This window comes from Mustela putorius, unplaced genomic scaffold (genome assembly GCF_011764305.1).
Source record: "Mustela putorius furo isolate JIRA1106 unplaced genomic scaffold, ASM1176430v1.1 tig00000508_pilon_pilon_pilon, whole genome shotgun sequence".
Taxonomy (NCBI): Eukaryota; Metazoa; Chordata; class Mammalia; order Carnivora; family Mustelidae; genus Mustela; species Mustela putorius.
The window spans coordinates 18,553,420-18,569,555 of NW_025421402.1; the positions used below are offsets into that span (position 1 = coordinate 18,553,420).

At 43.9% G+C, this 16,136-nt stretch overlaps 1 protein-coding gene across 2 annotated transcripts in view; it reads right to left on the reverse strand.

Moving 5' to 3' along the window:
* Positions 1–1,176: 1,176 nt before the first annotated feature.
* The window catches only part of SLC30A10 (solute carrier family 30 member 10), a 41,308-nt gene continuing 26,348 nt past the window's right edge, over positions 1,177–16,136 (reverse strand). For both annotated transcript variants that reach the window (XM_045081158.1, XM_045081157.1), the window contains exons 2-4: positions 15,823–15,900; positions 8,871–9,110; positions 1,177–6,154 (exon numbers count right to left, since the gene is read on the reverse strand). In XM_045081158.1, the coding sequence (XP_044937093.1) occupies positions 5,655–6,154; positions 8,871–9,110; positions 15,823–15,900 (818 nt within the window). In that variant the 3' untranslated portion in view covers positions 1,177–5,654. The remainder of the gene's footprint in view (positions 6,155–8,870; positions 9,111–15,822; positions 15,901–16,136) is intronic.

A 16,136-nucleotide genomic window follows, 5' to 3' on the forward strand; every position in this document is an offset into this window, starting at 1 on the left:
GTCTCCTAGGACTCCTCCAACAACCCCACAACGAAAGGAACACAGGCCTTCATCACTGGAAAAAAAAAAAAGAGAGAGAGAGAGAAAACAAAAAACCCTGAAGCTCCATGAAGTTAACGGATTTGTCCAAATCCTAGAGCTGGTAACACCAGAAGTTGAGCCCAGTCATTCATTCATGTGTTTAGTCATTCACTCATTCAGCATTTATTGGTGCCAGGTCCTGCAACAATGTTCCAAGCACGGGAGGGGGGCTGAAGAACAGCTGTGGGTCATCTATAGCTTTACTCTAGTGGGAGACACAGGAAATAAATGAGTAAATGTATGATTTAATGTTACAAAGTGGCAATGCTATGAAGAAACATCAAGTGGGGGAGACAGAGGAGACAGGGCTCCCCACTAGATGGAGTCCTCAGGCATCCTGTACTCTGAGCCCTGAGCCCAGGCCTCTGTTCCAGCCTGCAGACTCATTGTGGAGGGACGCTCATGGTGGTGAAGTGTGTAGCCCTCTTCTTTGGCAGGTGCTGCCCAGGGCTTGGGATGTGTACATACATCTGAGGACCAAAACCCATTCAGCGCAAGATCCTCCACGCCCCACTCCCCAGGCTAGGAGTCGGTCTCCTTAAACTCCCACAAAGCTGGACTGTCTTACTTAGCTTCCAGGGTAGACTGTAATCTCCCTGGAGGCAAGAACCACTGGCACATTTTCCAGTAAGTGCCCGCGGTTATCAGTCGATGGGCTGATCAGATTAAAAACAATTGGAAGCACCAAGGACTGGTCCTCTTAAAGTCTATAGGACTTCTCCAAAATAAGCCTCGCCTCTCCACCATTCCCTCCATCCCAGGAGCTCCCCTCCTGCCCAAACCCCACTGGGCAGCCCTGCATCGCACGAGGCCCCCTAGGAAACCAGGTAAGTCCAGGCTATGGTAAGTAGTCCGGTGCGTCAATCTGGGACATTTTTGCTAAAACGGGCCCTGTGACATTGCAGGTGGTGGAGAGTGGCAGAGGGATACGGAGAAGACAGCAGCAAAACACAGATGGAGACTTAGTCCCACACTAGCATAAAACTGATCTGAAGGGTTCCTGAGCGATAACCGGACTAGAGTAAGCAGCAATGACAAAGTGAGTTCAACTACTTCGAGTTGTCGTCTGACTTCCAGAAACATCTCAGTCACGCGTGGTGTGTGTGGTTCTTTTTTAATTTCTCTTACAGCACCATTGAACATCTTTCACTGTTACAGGTGGGCATGTTCATACATTACTGGGGGATTTCACATGAATGCGCAATGAGTTATTTAAACCTTGTATCTTCAAGTTTGAATAGTTCCCACAAAGGCGACAATGACACTTCGGCAAAATCGCCTGTGAGGACAACAGGAAGACTTGAAGCAACAAAACTCCATAATACTGTAACATTAACTTCGGACCTGCTGGAAGGGGTCACCCTTCTCCAAATATCATAGTCCTTCCTGGAAGATTCCCACTAGAATTCACAGCGGGTTCGTTGTCTCTGGCCAGGCTTTGTACCAAGAACAGACAGGTGATCCATGCAGCAATATTCAAGAAAGTTCCATGTAAACGAAAAGGTCCAGAATAAAACACCTGAAAAGAGAAGCTCCAAACATGACAATCCACATTTGCTTATCTCCAAGGTCATGAGGGTATTTAGATCACAGTGAGGATTAGGGTCTGATGCAATTTCCACTGGAGCAGCCACTTTCCTGATTCAACACTTTCATTCCTACTTGCGGCGGCGACTCATGTGCAAATACACTCAGAAGTACAAATGGGTAAAAACTTAGCAGGTGAAGGGCAAAGCTAGGCAATAGGCATGGAGCCATCATTCAGTCTAAATTCAAAACCCAAATCAGGACGCGTTTTCCCCTAACACAGTCCTTTTTTGCAGTCTTTAATTGCAAGAGTGTAAAGATATATTTAAAAGCAGGAAATGTATCTGTCCCTCCAGGGGAAAATGTGCTATGTGTTGGCAAAGGATTAAGCAAACCACAGACAATACAGAATGTTTTTTAGGATCTAAACTTGTCCTTGGCATGAAGATGAGCTGCTTGTCTGGAACCAATAGAAGAAACCTCATCAAGCTTAAAACCAGTGATGAATTAAACAACTTAGACACCCACAAGCAATCGTACTGGTATTTTCTGGTCTCATTTTATAAGGAGTTCATCAAACTGAGGACATTCATGAGTTGAAGGGGTCATGACAGAACAGTGAGAACAAATGCTTTTTTCTTCATTTCATTCACTGTTACATCAACTGATCTGCCTAATTGGATTTGTAAGGCCTCCCCCCCCCCCAATTATATCTTCCCTTTAAATGTCCAAAGTTCCTAGGTACAGATGACTGTCATTTCGGTGAACTGTTTGATCTCTCCTGGAAAAATATTTTTTAAAGAGTGAATTCTGCAGAACTGATCCCATTATAATGATTACAGGGCTCTGGAGGGACTTTTATCAACAATAATTCTCAACTATCGTTAGGTTAACTCGGTGGGCTCAGGACTAGAGACCAATTTGCCCAGAGAGTGGTGATGTCCTGAGACATTTTTTATTGTCACTATTCGTGGGTGTGTATCTGAGAGGGCAGGAGCCCGACATGCTGCGCGACATCGTACAATGCAGAGGACTGCCCCACACAGCAAGGAATTATCCAGTTGAAAATGTCCCTAATGCTAAGACAGCATAGCAGAAGTTCTTACTTACAGGGCAGCTGCCTTTATTATAATCCCAAATCCACTCCCGTGATTTCTTTCATCTTGAAAGCACGCTTTCCTACAGAACTTGGCATTCCTGATTTATCCCCAACTAGAGTTTGACCAGCTAGTGGCAAAAAGAGAAAAAAAAATAACCAATATAAAGAATATTTTTAATTCTTCCTCAAACAATGTCTCCCTATTTTATTGATGCTTTATCAGTCATTAGAGGGATCATACTTTTTTTTTTTGGCTGTCCACAGTGGAGCCTGAGAGCTCTCGTGGATATTCATAATGGCCAGGGGTCATGAAGACAATTCACCTCTCTCTTCCAAGCCAAAGTTGAAATTGGGACGATAAAAGCAAACACAGGACCTCCCACAGCCAATGCTGCAATAGAGAGGAATGGACTCTTTCTATGGAGACAGAAGGGCAGACGGCAGAAGAAGCAAGCACCATCCCTTGAGTCATCTAGGTTAGTGTGCAGGATGGCTGTCCCTGACCAGGCACACAGAGGATGCCCTAGACTTTTCAAAAATTATTTTCATCTCCTTAAAAAAAGAGAAAGATCTCTGGAACTGCCCTACGCACACAGGGATGCTAACATAAACGATCGCGTTTTTCTAATCTCAGAAAAAAACTGTGTTGGTAACGCCACTGTTCATCAGACCTACTGCCACCAGGCAAGGCTGCCTCAAAGAGGAACAGAAAAATCCCGCCTTTCCCTGAGAGAGCAAAACCCAAGTAAAGAGACCAGACAGACTGCAGGCATCACAGTGCTGGAGAAGACGAAGGAAAGCACCGAGCCTCACACAAAAATATTGCACTGAATTAGCTTGCTCAAACACTTTAAATGTACTCGAACTGTCTTAAAAGGGATTATTTCACATTAACCCTTTGTAAGTGTCCATAAAGCTACTTTTCTGAGGTAAATTTAGTTCTATTCGAATTAAGTGACTTTACCTTAAAGAACATTATCTGGGTATAAACCAGTAGGCATTTCTTTAGCCAGCTGCAAAGAAACTGTAAAATTATAATCTTTTGATAAAAGCAGAACGAGGTAAAATCAAATTAGATCTTCAAATTTGGAAATGAGGGACACAGTTCTTCTTTGGTTCTAGTCAAGACATCTCAACCAACACTCGTCTAGAATTTCATCCACTCATCACCGTGGTGAGCGTCAAAGAGAATCCCCTGGTTTTTGTTTTTGTTTTTGTTTTTGTTTGTGAGTACGTGCTGAACCTTTAGTATCAAAAATAAAAACAATGTCCTTTTTTTTTTTTAACCCTTCTTTTGGCTATACAGACTAGTCCAATAAACAGCTAGGGATAAAAATGCATTTACTTAATTCATGGCCAATTTAAACTCAGATCATAAATTTTCAAGGGAAGAGAAAAGATTCCTATCCTCCTGATCACAGCTGCTTATTTATTTCAGCCTTAGAATGAACACGAAGGCCCTTTTTAAAGACGGTATTAGTGCTGAAAAATGCGGGCGCTTTTTCCGTGACCAAGCCAGCATTTCTGTTGACTACTGTGCAGATATGAAACAGGACTCAGTGCCTGGAGCCTAAGAGACAACCATTGCCAGTTAATTTTGCAACCCATCAGGTAAGACTCTAGTTCTCTACAAGGGTATCTTCCACCTTCTCAGACCTATCTTGAAACTCCTCTGATTAAAATACTGCTGCCTCAACAATGTGTTCAATACAGGACAGACGCTTCTCCAATGCTAATGTAAGTCGATTATAGATCCAAATTAGAGTCTAATAAATTTATTTGAAATTGGTAATATGGATCAGAGTCAGAAAAGGAAAGAAGGGAAACTCTAAGCTCCCCAAGACACATTTAAAGGCAGCAATGTTTCCCTACACATATGCTTTTCCATCAGGTCACTTGTTGGCAACTGTAATAAATACTTCAAAATATGCCTAGTGAAAGAAAAATCAATCTAGCTTGTTTTTTTTTTTTTTTTTTTTTTTTTGGCAGGAATGAATACTCAGTGTCATATAGTCTTCTATCTCAGGAATACCCATGTTCTCCTGGTAAATGCTATACTTATAAGTGTGATCCTATTAAAAAAAAAAAAAGACCCAAAGGAAAAGTGAGCCATTATGCAATAAATGAGAACAGTCCCAGGGGACTGATTCTGCAAGACAAGATACATGTATTGTGTTGTACCTTAGAAAGTAGAAATATTCCCACACTTCCAAGTAGAAAAAAAAGGTATTTTATGCATTAAACATCTCAAGCACCCTGCAGCTATAATTCATTTCACAGCGGAAAGTAAACATTAGTTCTCCCTCCATCTCACAAAATGAAGAGGTAGTCAATGGATTTTCTTTCTGTCTTCCCCTAATAAACTCCACTTCCTCTAATATTCTGAGAATATCTTTTACTCTAATAGACATTCACTTTTCATTTATTCAAAAATGAGTCAAAGAAAAAAATTTCCGCAGTGATAGGACTATCCAACTTTCCTCTTTTTGTGATCTTCTAGTGGAATGGAAAAAAAAAAATAGCTATCACGATTCTTAAGCTTTTTCGGTGTACTTGGCTATGAGCTCACCTGAGAGTCAGCTACAAGTTACATGTATTGTGTTGTACCTTAGAAAGTGGAAATAAACCAGGAACTGCTTTGAATCCCGCGTCCACAGCCATAGAGTCCAGCCTTCAACGTCCCTGACACAGATACGAGCATAGCTTGCTTCTTAAAATAAATGTTCAAACTAAAACAGGGAGTTTGTTGAAGAGCAGCCTGAGACACCGGGGACAACGTAAAGTTCTCAGTCATATAGAAATTAACAGATACATGCAATTAACATCCCAAACAACCAGCCCCTCGTTGAACACAGAGCGAGCACACCGCAGATTTGATACAGCCCACACAGGTCTTTCCACCAGCCAGAATACCTCGTTTGTACAGTCTGTTTATGTGGGGACCAGATTAAAAATGTGTGCTGTTGACATAATGTTGGTCCTCCTGAGTTTTGCTAAGAGCTTGTCCATGGTCACTCAGACAGTTGTCCGAAGATACTTCGATAACCACTTCTGTTGTTTCTTGCCTAGCGAAGCTATCACTCAGAGTTGTGTCAAGAGGGGGACAGCCATTGTGTTCTGCGCAGCCGTTGACGTGGGCCAGGGGTAGGGCCCCTGGAGGGCAGCACAGCTGCTTCTCACAGCCTTTAGAGATGCAGGGGGAGCTGCAGAGCAACAGCAGGTCCTTCTGTTCCACGGGGTCCTTCAAGTCCACCTGCTCAAACTGGATGGTCACATTGTGGATTCCCGCACTGTGAAAGATCTCTCGAATTTTCCTACTGGCGTCCTGATAGCCCCTGTCCTTCTGATACTTGATGTGCAGTGTGGCAATGATCTTTCCACTTATAAGTTCCCAGATGTGCACTTCATGTATGCTGCTAATCCCCGGCACAGCTGAGAGCTGGCTCACTACAAGAAGGAAGAGCAGACAGTTAGCGAGGGCTACTGGAAACAAGATACCTCTACGGAAGGGACACGGTCCCTGAAGGCATTCTCACCAAAATGATGTATTTATATCAATGGGAAGAAAAAGAGCTGTATCTATATGGGTACTTTTTTTTAAAAAGATTTTATTTATTTATTTGAGATAGAGAGATCACAAGTAGGCAGAGGCAGGCAGAGAGAGAGGGGGAAGCAGGCTCCCTGCCGAGCAGAGAGCATGATGTGGGGCTCGATCCCAGGACCCTGAGATCATGACCTGAGCCAAAGGCAGAGGCTTTAACCCACTGAGCCACCCAGGCGCCCCAATATATGGGTACATTTTCCCATAATCTTCTCCATCCTCTCTGAGTCCCTATACATCTATCATGAACCCATAAAAGGCAATTCAAGAAAGGAAATTTAACAACATACCAAAAAATTCCCAGGGTTGGTGAGTTTACAAGGGAATGGACACCCTGACGGGCTGTACCTGGAGTATGAAATAGGGTGTCTTTTTGAAAGAGGAGAACTTTTTGAATGGAAAACTTTTACCAGCATATCTAGTACTCAGAATTTAACCTATAGGGAAACACCCAAACATTCATTTATAAAAATGGTTTGGGCAGTGTTTTTTGTTTTAATGAAAAAACAGAAATAAGGAAATAGTTAAATCAATTATATATAAAAGAATATGATTACAGCCATTAATAAGTAAGTTGCATATTTAAGGATATGAGAAGTATATAAGATATTTATAAGTGAAAAAATCAAGTAGTTTTACTATATATACAGCACAATCTTTTTTTTTTTTAAGCGAACATCAGTGTATATACACACACAAAAATTTTGTGCAGCTAAAAGCTTGTTTCATTGAATGATTCAAAAATATTAAAAGAGGGGGTGCCTGGGTGGCTCAGTGGGTTAAGGCCTCTGCCTTCAGCTCAGGTCATGATCTCAGGGTCCTGGGATGGAGCCCCGAGTCGGGCTCTCTGCTCAGCAGGGGGCTTGCTTCCCCCTCTCTCTCTGCCTGCGTCTCTGCCTACTTGTGATCTATGTCTGTCAAAATGAATAAATAAAATCTTTTAAAAAAATATTAAAAGAGGTAATTTCTGGGTGGCAAGATTACAAGACTTCTGTTTTTTTATTTAAGTCTTCTATATTTTCCATACTTTCCTGAACAAGCATGTCTTTAGAGAGATGATGTGGAATAGTGATTAGGAGCAAAGACCCTGTAAGATAGCCAGAGTCTGAATCCCAGTTTAGACACGGCCTTGGGTAATTTAGCTAGCCCCCAGGGCCTCAGTCTCCGTATCTGTAAGTCGGGAATAATAATGATAGTACCCCACAGGTTTACTTGCAGAATTAAAACGAGTGAATATAAGTAAAGCACTTAGAACATTGCCAGCATATAGTATAATAGTCCCATAGAAGGGTTGCTCCTGTTCTTACCATCTATTTTTTAAACGTTTTTAAATATAGATAACTTGGTTAAAAGGCAATATAAGCCATCATCTATCACAAATTGCTTTGATATGCTTATCTTGTTTCTTCAACTGGAAAACAAGTTCCTGGAAGGGAGAGACAATGCTGCATGTCTGCTCCTAGGTATCTCCTTCCCCACTGTCCTCCTCCTCTGCCTGCCGGACTGGGTGGATAGCAGGTTGCAGGAAATGAAGGCTGGTTGTTGGGACTCAGCACGGTAAAGCAGCTGGAGAGCTGACTACCTCAGTGGCCCTGAGACTATAAAGCAGTGCTGCCCAAGAGGAGGCTCCAAAAGGCAAAAAGAACATCCAGGGGGAAAGACAAGGAGAAGCACGGGCTGTTGGCAGTGGCCCAAGAAGGGTCCCAATGCATGCCCCTAAACAGGGGGCTGGCGGGGCTCAAACCAACAGTGACCATCATAAATCACGCCCTCCCAGGGGAAGGCCTAGCCATGGCCATACAATGGATTAAGACCCATTCAAACCTCCTGTCGGGGATCTGTCATGAAGTTAAGGTCTTCCAACTTTGAGCCCCACAGTGGGCCAGACTCTACCTCATGGTAGAAACACTAGAAATAAAGAAGCACATTCAGCTTCCCACCAGCATTGGGATCGTCCCCAGTTAGCAGCTCAGCCAAGTCTCTACCCTACGTATGCTCAGAGGCACATAACTAAGGTGGGAGATTGACCTTCTCTTTGAGCCCAGCAAAGAGGTTTCATTACCGAAGGAGGCCATGAATGATCTGAATTTAAAACACGGTCCTGTTTTAATTTCATGTTTAAATTTAAACAGGGTGTCACAAGAGACACGGTGACTTACATGCCCATATAAAACCAGCTCACTAGAAAGCAGGATCCCAAATGCAAATGAATGATTCCTGTTTTCAGAATAAGGAAAATAAAAATCAAGTCCTTGGCAGGGTAACTTACCGGACTTAAAATCAATCTCTGAGGTGAAGGTAGGACCCAAGGAGCAGGTTCTGCCCAACACTCGAGTCTCAAAAATCTGTGGCCGAGTCAGAGAGTCATGGGTTGCAAAGGACCTTTGGTTCTTGGAGCTGTGAGTCATCTTACTAGGCTACCAAACATATGATAGATGTCTCTGTGGCCAGGTGATTTACAGTATTTCAAGATACATAAACACTGCTGTGAAATAACACCAGCCCTTTGAACCCGGGGAGCATTAGACATGCATGTTTCTAGATAAGGACCACGTGACTCACTCAGCTCTTCCATGTTCAGGCCTTTGGGGACCATCTGCAGCAGAATGGCAGCAGTCTCCTTGATGAGTGGGAAGGCAGATGACAAAATGATAATGACCATGAAGATAGTCAGGCTGGGGTCGATGTAGCACTGCCAGTTACACGGGTCCTCAGGGGGCAGGGGACGCACATAGAATATGATGGCCGCGACCACCACGACCACTGACCCCAGGGCATCGCCCATCACGTGCAAAAGCACACCTGTTGGGAAGGAAGAAAGACCTCTCAAGCACAGATCCACATTTGGGAGCCATGGGGCGCTCCGTGACCTGGGTTGCCAAGTCTAAGAAGACCAGTTGCTATTTGTTTTCTTTTTGGTTAGAAGAACAGGATGGATTCAAATGAGGAAAGAAAAAAAAAAAAGTCCGCTACTTTGCAGAAAACAAATCCCTAGGCCAGCGTCCCAGGACCCAGAGAATGCATAATAGCCTAGGAAGATTCGGAGCTGCGGACCCCCTTGGGGAAAGCCACTGTCTGTTCACGGTACCTCACCACGTCTGCCTGCCACTCGTCAGAAGGCACCGAACTGCTAAACAGACGTTGTGCAAATGGCTTCTTATTCTTTCAGACACGTATCTGTGATTTAAATGGGTTTAAGCATTTTGAAGAGGAGAAGGAACTAAGACTTATCAAGAGAGAGGATCTTGGCGCATCCGGATGGCTCAGTCCATTAAGCGTTTGACTTTGGCTCAGGTCATGATCCCAGAGTCCTGGGATCGAGCCCCACATCGGGCTCCCTGCTCAGCGGGGAGCCTGCTTCTCCCCCTCCCTCTGTCTGCTGTTCCCCCTGCTTGTGCTCACTCTCTCTCTGTCAAATAAATAAACACAATCTTAAAAAAAAAAAAAATGAGAGAGAGAGAGAGAGTGGTTCTTGTTATTTCTTGTCTTCCCTCTTCCTTGATCCATTTCCCCCTTTCCTACGTGCCTTTGCCTTTTCCTCACTTAGCCCCTGTCATTTAAACTGGATCTCGTTTGAAAGGTCCTTAAGAAGGGTCTCCAGGGGTGCCCGGGTGGCTCAGTCAGTTAAGCATCTGCCTTCAGCTCAGGTCCTGATCCTAGCATCCTTAGATCAAGCCCCACATCGGGCTCCCTGCTCAGCGGAGAGTCTGCTTCTCCCTCTCCCTCTGCCTGCTGCTCTGCTTACTTGTGCTCTCTGTCAAATAAATAAATAAATAAAAGTCTTAAAAAAAAAAAAAAAAAAAAAAAGAAGGGTCTCCAGCAACACTGCCGCTGAATTAAGAGCCATTTGTCAAAATAAAATTAAATTAAAATTTAAGAGATAATAACGTCACGATTATTTAGCTGAGGGAACCAACCTTCAATGTTTTGATTATGATACAAAAAATATGCCATCTAACACAGAAGATCTGGGTGTCCAGTTGTATGCGACACACAGACTAAACTGGGATTTAGGTGAAAACTTTGTCAGAAGAATTCTTAAAAATATAAATACTAGGGTTTTTTTTGTTTGGTTGGTTTGGTTTTTTTTTTTTTTTTTTTTCTGCAGAAGACATCAGACCCCTGCTAGTCAGTCTGGTGCGTGGACTGGCAGCATCAGCAACCCCAGAAGCTGGTGAGAGATGCAGAATCTCAGGCCCCATGTCTGAGGCTATGGAATCCGAGTCTACACTTTTAACAAGACCACAGGGGCCCGAAACTCACATGAAAGTTCCAGAACACTGCTCTAGAAAAAAACGTATAGATTAAGAAAGGCTCGTTTTGTCTCTCCAGGGATCCCACAGATCGACGGGGTTGAATCCTAAATCCTCATAACTCACTTGTGGCTACAACCAAACAGTCTCACTTGGAAGATGGTTTAATTGGACGAATGCTTCTTTTTGGCAATACTTTTAGGATTCTGCGTAGCTGAGTAGCATCAGAGGTGAAAAGGCATTCTGTAAACATACTAAATGCAATTTGTGGCAAACTTCCTCCCACCCCCAAATAATACAGAAATACAAAGTATCTTTCCTTTCCCTTCTGGCAGAGTGTTTAGTTGTTAGAACAGGATCCTGATTCAATAAATAGATTAAACAATTCCATTTTCTAATTCTGTGCCCCCTTTCCCACACCCCACCTCTGGAAAAGCTTTTTACTCCCCAGTCCTTGTTCTTAGCCACAAAGAGAAATTCCCAAGAGCTGGTCTATATTCCTTGTTCCTCCAGGGAAACCTGAAGATCAAAGCTTGGACCCTCTCCAGGGAAGCACCCGGTAGAACTATAAAAATACAAAAACCAAGTATTCCCTATTTGCACTTGACATCAGTTTTACCACCTGAGACCACTTTCATCCTCTGTTTCCTGCATGACAGCCTGGTTTCCTCCATTAGTCGCTAAGTGACGTGAAGACAAGGGCCATGTTCTGCATTTCTTGTGTTTATATTTTAGCACCAGAAGCACACAATGCAGGCACTCAACGAAACAGTATTTTCTGGTTGGTCGGTCATAACTCCCATGACATAGAGTGACTTCTGTCTTTTACTTAATAATAATAATTGTATTGCCAGTTAACAAACATGCATCAGACGTTGTTGTAAGTGTGTCCCATGTCCTTACATATTAAGACTCTCTGAAGCGGTTACCCTCTCCATTTTACAAATGAGGGAACCGAGGCATGGAGTAGCTGAGTAACTTATCCAAGATCACAGAACCAGAAAGGGTTCGAGTGGGGATACAAGTCTGCGTAGAAAACCACTGTGCACCCTGCCTCATAGACACCCTAGATTCCCATTTCATGTTTTCCTCCTAAGAAAGCTCCCTGCTAGTCCCTCATAATTACATAAAATAGCTTTCAAACTTCTTTTTCCCATAATCCACAGTAAGAATCACATTTTGCCTCCTAGCACACCCAGAGAGACGCCCTGAAACAAACGTGAAAAAACAAAGCCTATCCCAACACATGACTTATTACTATTTTCTATTCTTTTTCATTCAATTCTGGTTAATTTTTTAAATGCTCATCATATTCTACTAAATTGGTTTTATGAGTCAACCTATCATGGCCTTCAGTTTGAAAATCCTCTTAAAGCCTGATTCCTTCAAATTCCAGAGACTGGATATTATAGTGTGTTTTCTGGCCTCCCGTGCAAAGACGAAGAAGGCCTGGTCATCATCCTCCAGGGACCAGAGTCCACTGGCAGGATTCTCAGAAAAGGGTACCAGGAACCTCAGGATGGGGGTGGTGGTGATTCCCTGTGACAGACAATCTCAGGGACGGCATCTCAAGAGATGAGGCAATTGGGCAGGACTCTGAAGCAGGGATGGACCTCAACAGGCAGCGGGGTTCCAAGCAGACAGAGCTCAGAAAGAAAGTATTCCAGGCAGGAAGGTCAAGGGAGGCCGCAGGTGAGGATGTGCGCATCAGGCAGCATGCGAGACAAGTACACTCAGTGTGACGTCATAGACCCTGAGAGTCTCTGTGCGCCATGGACCTTGAGGAAGTCAACCTCTCTGAACACCAGCACCGTCCTCTGTACCATGGGGATGAGAATAGCGTCTGTCTCACCTCTCTCGGAGGCTAGTTCTGAAGAGGCTGTTGTAACAATGTCTGAAAGCCTACTGAGACGTAAGTGCATAGAAATGATTGCGCCGATGATAATTTGCACGATTTGTGGACTGTGTCCTCTGCGCTCTTCTAACCCCTCATGCAACGCTCGCAACCCCACAGCGATGTTGTGGTGATCTCCACTACGTCGGTAGGGAGATTGAAGCTCAAAAAGGTCAAGTTACTTGCCCAAGATCATGTAGCTGGTAAAAGGCAGAGGCTGACCTTGAACCAGATCTGCCTGGCTGAGCTCTTCTTCGCCTCACTGTGAGTGTGCATTAGATGGGGACGGGGACAGGAGAGATGGCTCGGGTCTAGGAGAGGAGGTGGGACAGCGAAGGGGTGAAGAACAGGGCAGAAACGTCTAGAAAGGAGTGCTGACATGGGAATAGCAAGCCCTTGACTGCCGGCAGTGTTAGGACCTTATTCCGGAAGTGGCAAAGATTTCTGAGCAGGTTCTGATGGGATCACATCTGTGATTCAGAAAGGTAAGTGAGGCAGCATTAGCTGAGAGACGAAGACCAGCCCTTGGTAGACAGCTCAGTGATCTGATTAGTCATCATTCTCACAAGGTAGAATTGCAATGACAGGACACCTCAACAGTTGGACCTCACTTCCTGTCTTGAGATGTTTTTCAAAAAACTCAGAAAAACTGGCAATTTGACATCAGCTGAAATTTGATGGGTCCCAGCCCTTGGAAAAGCCATCGGTGTTATTGAATTTGCTGATAACCAGGAATACAGTACACCAGCCCTGGGCATTAACAAGTTGTTAGGGAAGGATGAAAGAGCTTTCTTACTGGAAAAAAAAAAAAAAAAGATTAGAAAGAAACATCTCATCAAAGGAGACCTATTTTCAAATGATGTCCGGATTGTGGTTTATCTATTTCCATGTATCCTGAAATACAAAACGTTAATTATCTTTCTGACCCTCTGTCGCAACATTTTTTGATGTATCGCATTTGATCTTATTAAATAAAATCAATCACCACAACTGGCGAGAATTTTAAAGGATTGTGCTTTCACTGCGCTTTGCAGAAGATGGACTGTGTTTCTCAGAAGGCATTTATTTGTTTTATTCCACTGAAATGAGAAACACCAATGTATATCCAGAAATGATTTTTATTCACAAGAATCCCCGCCAGTCATGTGCTCCCCTGCAGATCTGGGGGAATAGTCCTGAGTCCTGCTTCTCAAACAGTGACTTAAAGGTCAAAAGTGTAAGCACTCAGTGGACTGTCTACACTGGAGAAGCAAGCCATTCTGCACGGGGTGTACAGGCAGTGTGCAAGACTGGAAAGAGGTGGAGGAGGAGCCCAGCTCTGCTTCTGCGGTGGCCTGGGTGACTTGGGAAGTCACCAGACTCTCAGGACCCTGCTTCCTTATCTGCAAAACGAGGGGACGTGGAGTTTATTCCCACTAAGTCCTTTTCTGCTGTAACATTCTGTGCACCTTCTCTGAATCATGGATCCAAGATGAGGACACAAGACCTAAGGGCAGGTCAGCCTCCCATTTGGTCTGAAAGATGGAGAGGCTGCGGGGGGGGGGGGGGGGGGGGGGGGGGGGGGGGCAGCAGGGCCCGGAGCGCTCAACTTCATTTACACAGTGCGGCTGAGCCCAGCGATTCTGCTCACTACCTGAGAGAAAACAGCTCCCACCTGGTGAGATTCTTTACAAGTGCAAGTGACTTGTGCCCGCAGGGTGCCTGGCACAAAAGCACATTTTCCCTCTGCATTGCCCAAGAACTTGACATGCTTTCTCTAACAGCGACCCCCTCAAGGAGATACTATTTAAAAGATGGGGGAATGGGAGGCCTAGAGGAGTCCAAAAACTTGCCCAAAGTCAGAGTCTTAAATGGTAGAGCCAAAACCTCAAACCCAGGCATCTTGAGCACAAATCCCAAACTTTTAGCTGCTGCATTATTCACCTCTGTCGGAAGCTACAGAACACACTGGTCAGCGGAGCTCAGGGCTGAGCCAGGTACAGCAAGGCTTTACCCCGACATTGTTTCACCGAGGAGCTACAACTTTAGACCAAAGATCGGCCAGATCATACAAGTTTCATGATCATGCTGCAGGTTCATATATCATGCTTCCCAAACAAGGTCACAATATCTACTGGTCCCACAATTCAGTCCTCTTAGCAAATTTTCGCTTACCTGTTCTCCTTCTGTGCAGCATGAGAATGAATAATTAACAAAATGTGCCTTGAAAAATTAAAGTGCTGTGGAAAAGTCTGTGATATATATATACTCTATAGTATGTATTTGATAACAAAATGTGTATAGTATATATTATATATACACTTTTTTAACTGAACCCAAAGAAAAACAAAGGATAATGGTTTTTCAATACAGATTCTCTCTTTTCAAAAAAGATTCGCCAGCTAGCACTTTAGAAATTCTCCTATTGCAGTTCAATATTTAAAAAGTGACTCACATAGAAATTTTTAGGAGCTCATGCATGATTGTTGTCATTGTTTTTTTCTTTCTGACTTTCCCTGTAGATGCATAGCAGGTATCACTTTGTAAAACAGATGGGAAATTCTCAAAAATGAAAATGTCTCCCAGATGATTACTTCTTCTTTATATTATTTCCATTTAAGCCCTATCACAGGCTTCCCCCAAATCATCTGAAAGTAAAGGGTTAAATAATCTTTGTTGAAATCCTCCAAGTTGAGATGGGGGGACTGACCCTTCTGGAATCACTCAGAAGCCAAGTCTCTGCCCAAGAAGTTGGAAGAGAGAAGTGCTGTATACAATGTTGGTATCTGGTGAGAAATGCACCTCTGAACTCCCTGGACTAACCTTTGCCCCGTGCTTGTGACCTTGAGCACATGGCAGGGAGAATGCTAGTAACGTGCCTTCCACGTGCCTCACCAGAACCCTCTGCTTTGGGCCCGGAAGTAGAGATTCAAGAGAGCCAAGAGACCCAGCCGAGCTGCAGAGTCCTGGCAGAAATAAGTGAGGCGTGAGGGTCAATCAGCAGTGCCACGATGGACAGAAGCCAGCAACTAACTCTCTTCTCTCCTTCATCAGAATTACATTCAATTAAAATAGACCTCATTTGCATTAGCCATACCCACGAGTGGGGAAAATCGAGTAAAGTAATAACACGTTACTCCTGATCTGCGAGTGTCTGGAGCAGGCAGCGTGAGCCCGGCTCTAAGCGGAGCAAGGATAAATCATTAGCAGCTCGTGTGTCACTCCGAATCAATGCAGCCATTAGGCAAGAGACTAGGGTCATAGTCTATTGGTGCAACTGGCCTACTTTCTAACACACCTTATTAAAAGGCAAACAGAAACGCAGAGTACAGCACAGCCCATATGCATTACAGACAAGGGTTTCAAATCCACCCGAAGTCAATCCTACCTCTGATATTCAGGGCTTCAGATTTTTTCTCCTTTTTCACAGTCTCCTCTGGTTCATTCTGGGTGTTCAGAGAATCACCTGCATTCAAAGAAGAAACCTTGTGTTGTGTATAAGTTCTACAAACAAAAAGAACCAATGGACTCAAAAAAAGGTTTTGTTATCTTAAACTCCTACCGGCTCATCAGAACCCCCCTACCTCTCCACACACACAACCCAGAACAGTACATTGAGGCCTAGACATAAGCCTTGTGACCCACCTCTGGATTTCATTCACACTTCCATTGAAGTTTAAAAAACAAAAAACCGAGGCAAGT